This window comes from Toxorhynchites rutilus, chromosome 1 (genome assembly GCF_029784135.1).
Source record: "Toxorhynchites rutilus septentrionalis strain SRP chromosome 1, ASM2978413v1, whole genome shotgun sequence".
Lineage (NCBI taxonomy): Eukaryota > Metazoa > Arthropoda > Insecta > Diptera > Culicidae > Toxorhynchites > Toxorhynchites rutilus.
In genome coordinates this window covers 161,760,666-161,764,322 of record NC_073744.1, presented here as the reverse complement: position 1 = coordinate 161,764,322, position 3,657 = coordinate 161,760,666, and the positions used below count along the sequence as shown (strand labels likewise).

Genomic DNA, 3,657 nt, shown 5'->3' with positions numbered 1-3,657 from the left:
AGTTGCTCTCCGTGATTGACCTGAACCAACCAAATTGCACAAAGAACACACAGAATGACGCTTGGGACTAGCAAATCATTCTCGTTGTGCAATTTTCGGTGATTCGAGCTTTGAATGGTCAATAACGACGCCGGCCACGTCCTTACAGTCACCAGGGGAAGGGAAGGAATGTTAATATGATATACGCGGCCAGAAGCGTCGCCTCTATAGCGTGGTTCGCTTACGATTATCATGGATAGTTGTTAGTGGGACAGGTGGAATCAGGATTCACTGAGGTAAGTGATGTGATTATGTATACGCTAACTATTGACCGCTTGACGAAACGAAAGATAGAAAATCCTATAAACCATAGCACGCGGGAGATATCATCCTTAGGTGAAATTTACGTTAAGTATTCTTTATTCTAAGCATTAAACAATGTGTGAATGTATTTTTATGAAATTCCAACTGTTGGTGTGGCAACGAAATAGAATCCTGATGGTCTTATAGAAGTTGGACAGAGTGTAGTCCTGCCGGGAACACGGAACACGGAAAGAATTCTAGAACCATCAGGAACAGGTCGACAGGTTCTGCATTCCAAAGGATCTAGAATAAGAGCACACATGTCTTTTCAAAAATCGACATAGTCAAAGCCATAAAGTCGATTGACATTCTGATGGAAAGGAAAACTTCTTTGTTCCAGTGAATAATTTCTCTTTATTCGATTTACTGTTTCCGGTTGATATACATGTGTAATGCGCATAGATTCACTTAGATGTAATCAGTATCTACAAAAAAAATATATATATATGCTTTATACACTACATTAGTCACCATCATTTTTGCAATCTAGGTTCTTCCCTACTTAACGCCTTCCGTTCACACCACATCTAGTCACTAGAAAATATAGCTTTGCGTCAACTAAATTTGGTTTGGGTATTTCTTATTTTGTTTTGCTTTCACGTTACACTCCAACCTCATCGATCAGCTCGGCTCAGTCACACACTTGCCCCGTAACTACCATTTTGTTCCTTTTGGTAGTACGAATTAGTAATACTATTTGGCGCCTTTATAATGCGGCGAAATGTTTCAACAGTTATGGCATCTCAAAAAAAACCTGACTAATTTGTTGGTTCTGGGGAAGCAATTTTTTACCTATATGTGACCTTTAGGTCTCTTGTTACCTATCACCTAGTTAGATTTTGTGTTAGCTTTGGCGGAAGCCGTTAACAAACAATAAATTTATCGCAGCTTAAAATTAGTATTTCATCAGTCAAAGGAGATATAATCGTGAGTTCAACTTTGGACAGCCGTAAGACGGAACGTGAATCGGTAGTACGCGATAATGAGTACGATAGTTTCTTTTTTTGGTGTGAGTCATTGATTTAACACGAACAAAAGTAAATTAAATAATTTAAAAACTAACGACTAACAGAATGACGTCCACACAATATAAAAAAGGTTTCTTTACATGGTGGCTAGACTTTGGGTTTGCTTACAAACTAAAACTGCATATTGTGTCCCTTGGGAAGCATACGAGTTTTGAACAGAATGCCACATCATGATCAAATTTCGCACATTGAAAGCTGAGAAGCAGAATTGTCGTTTCCGCGTGGTCGAAAAAGATTCTATCGTGAAAATTTGGCTTATTTTTTGGGGGTTGGTCGTATCTCTGCTCTCAACAGTACGAACCAATGTAGCTGACGGAGGGAGTTTTTGCGTACTGTTCCGGCAAGGAGATTGGCTTCCAGTACCACCAATTGTAGATCACTGAAAAAGAAAACACATTGTAGAACCGATTAGTCAGTCAATCAGATCAATCCTTACGCCCATAGCTGGCCGGCAACCGCACCGACAGCGTCCGACACCGATGCCTACACTCCTGCGTAGGTCGCAGCAGAAACGTCCGGCTGCCGTGTCCCTGAATAACAAACATGTTGGCGCATTCCGCGTCCGGAATGCGATACGGTGGGGCCTGCGCGGTATCCACTATCAGGTATCGCTCCAGACTAACGCCGGTGGCCGGCAATCGCGCCGGTCGGGGGAAAACCGTTCTCAGCAACCTCGCCGGAGCCATTCGGTTGCAGCGCCACACGCTGTGACTCTCGATCTGTTGGGTGTTGTTTGTGAGATGCCGAAACAGGTCGTCCAGATTCCGGACGTCCACGTGGGTCGATTGTATTTTGAACGCATCCTTCGTGAAAATGGCACGATGCTGCTCGAACAGTGCCTGCAGCTGACCAATGTCCACCTGCTCTTTTTGAGCCTACGAAACAGAGAACAAGAAACACATCTGAGTGTCGATCGATCGATCGAATATCATTGATCTCCCCCTTACTCACTTTGAAGATATACGGATAATTAACGGTCACATGCTCCACGTTGGTCAGGTCCAACACATTGGCTACGTCCGCACAGGGATCGCAATTAAGGTTTTCCACCTGGAAGTACGGGTTGGTCAGCAGGCAGCTCTCGTCGTAGTACTCCGTCAGCGAGGGATAGTTGGCAATAATCGGGACGGCCACTTTGCGCCATACCCGCATCCCGGGATAGATAAAACTCTGAATGTTCCGCAGAACCACCGTCGACACCTCGTGCTTGTACGAGAACACGATAAACAGCGTGAGCAGCACGAAGATAAAGTTAATGATTTTCTTCTTCCGCTCGATAACCGTCTTCAGCAAGATGCGGCTGGTGTTTTTGTCGAAGATGTAGTTTATGATGTTGTTATTGTGGAAGTAGTGCCGAATCAGATAATTGTTGAACTCTGACTCGCTAATTTGTCCGCGTCGATCCGCCAGGCTTCTCAACTGACCCAAATGCTCCATATACTTGCGGATGATTTCATTTTTGTCGCGCAATTCGGCGAAACCGGACGTGTCCAACTCGTCCATTGCTTCCAGCGCTGAGAGGAAGTCTGTCCTCAGCGAAGCTGGAAACTCCCAGCAGGCCTACCAGCGAGAAAACACAAACCAGAGCACTCCTTATATTACACAAGCCACGAAACGGGATTCGCTGAAGTGGAATCTCGAAAAACGGAAACGAAATCTATTCAAACAGGCTTTCCACTGTTTCTAAACACGGGCCGTAAAAGTTTATCGTTCCGAAATCAATCAAAAACAACTTCATTATTAAAACACAAACGGAAACGATGACTGTACAATTATTTTTAGCATTTACAATTAGTTGTTCCTGCCCGTTTTGTGTTATTTTTTTCCGTTTTCTCTCACCTCTTGTTTTATCAATGCAAATGCGAACGACAAACCGTAAACAACATCTGGCAACAACTTTTTCCAAAGGGCCTATGAGGAATACCGGGAAAACCAAATTGCGTACCCGGAAAATTGAATAGAAAAATGGGAAATATTTTTTTCGAAAAAATACCCATTTATCGTTAAACTAATACAGATTATATTTCACGAAATACAAGGAACATTTTCAAGTATAATAAAGCAGAGCAATTGAATACACTAAGAGAAATTATTGGCAAATGCTTTGTTTCGTATCATTAGAACCAGGGTCATGAAGTATTTTTTTCAAGTGCATTTAGCTTGAAAAAAAAGATTATCTTGGAACTTTTTTCCCCTCACACTATCTGTCAAATTTTTCTCCGATCAATGAAACAAACGTTTTCGTGACTCGGACTTAGGGGCTGTTTTACATACCAGGTGAACAAAT

The 3,657-nt window shown here is 42.5% G+C and overlaps 1 protein-coding gene across 1 annotated transcript; it reads right to left on the bottom strand.

The window, feature by feature from the left end:
• Nucleotides 1-662: 662 nt before the first annotated feature.
• Nucleotides 663-3,242, bottom strand: LOC129772995 (uncharacterized). Its single transcript, XM_055776545.1, has 3 exons — nucleotides 2,322-3,242; nucleotides 1,807-2,245; nucleotides 663-1,749 (listed from the first exon to the last, which is right to left on the bottom strand). The coding sequence occupies exons 1-3, from the start codon at nucleotides 2,871-2,873 to the stop codon at nucleotides 1,658-1,660; spliced, it is 1,083 nt and encodes a 360-aa protein (XP_055632520.1). The 5' UTR covers nucleotides 2,874-3,242; the 3' UTR covers nucleotides 663-1,657.
• Nucleotides 3,243-3,657: the final 415 nt, after the last annotated feature.

What these genes read in the sequence shown, in the direction of transcription:
- LOC129772995 (XM_055776545.1), bottom strand. Translation starts at nt 2,873, where the DNA reads ATGGACGAGTTGGACACGTCCGGTTTCGCCGAATTGCGCGACAAAAAT. An exon ending in ATTATCCGTATATCTTCAAA is followed by an intron (nt 2,246 to 2,321) that starts GTGAGTAAGGGG and finishes TCTGTTTCGTAG; the next exon opens with GCTCAAAAAGAGCAGGTGGA. An exon ending in GTTGCCGGCCAGCTATGGGC is followed by an intron (nt 1,750 to 1,806) that starts GTAAGGATTGAT and finishes TTTCTTTTTCAG; the next exon opens with TGATCTACAATTGGTGGTAC.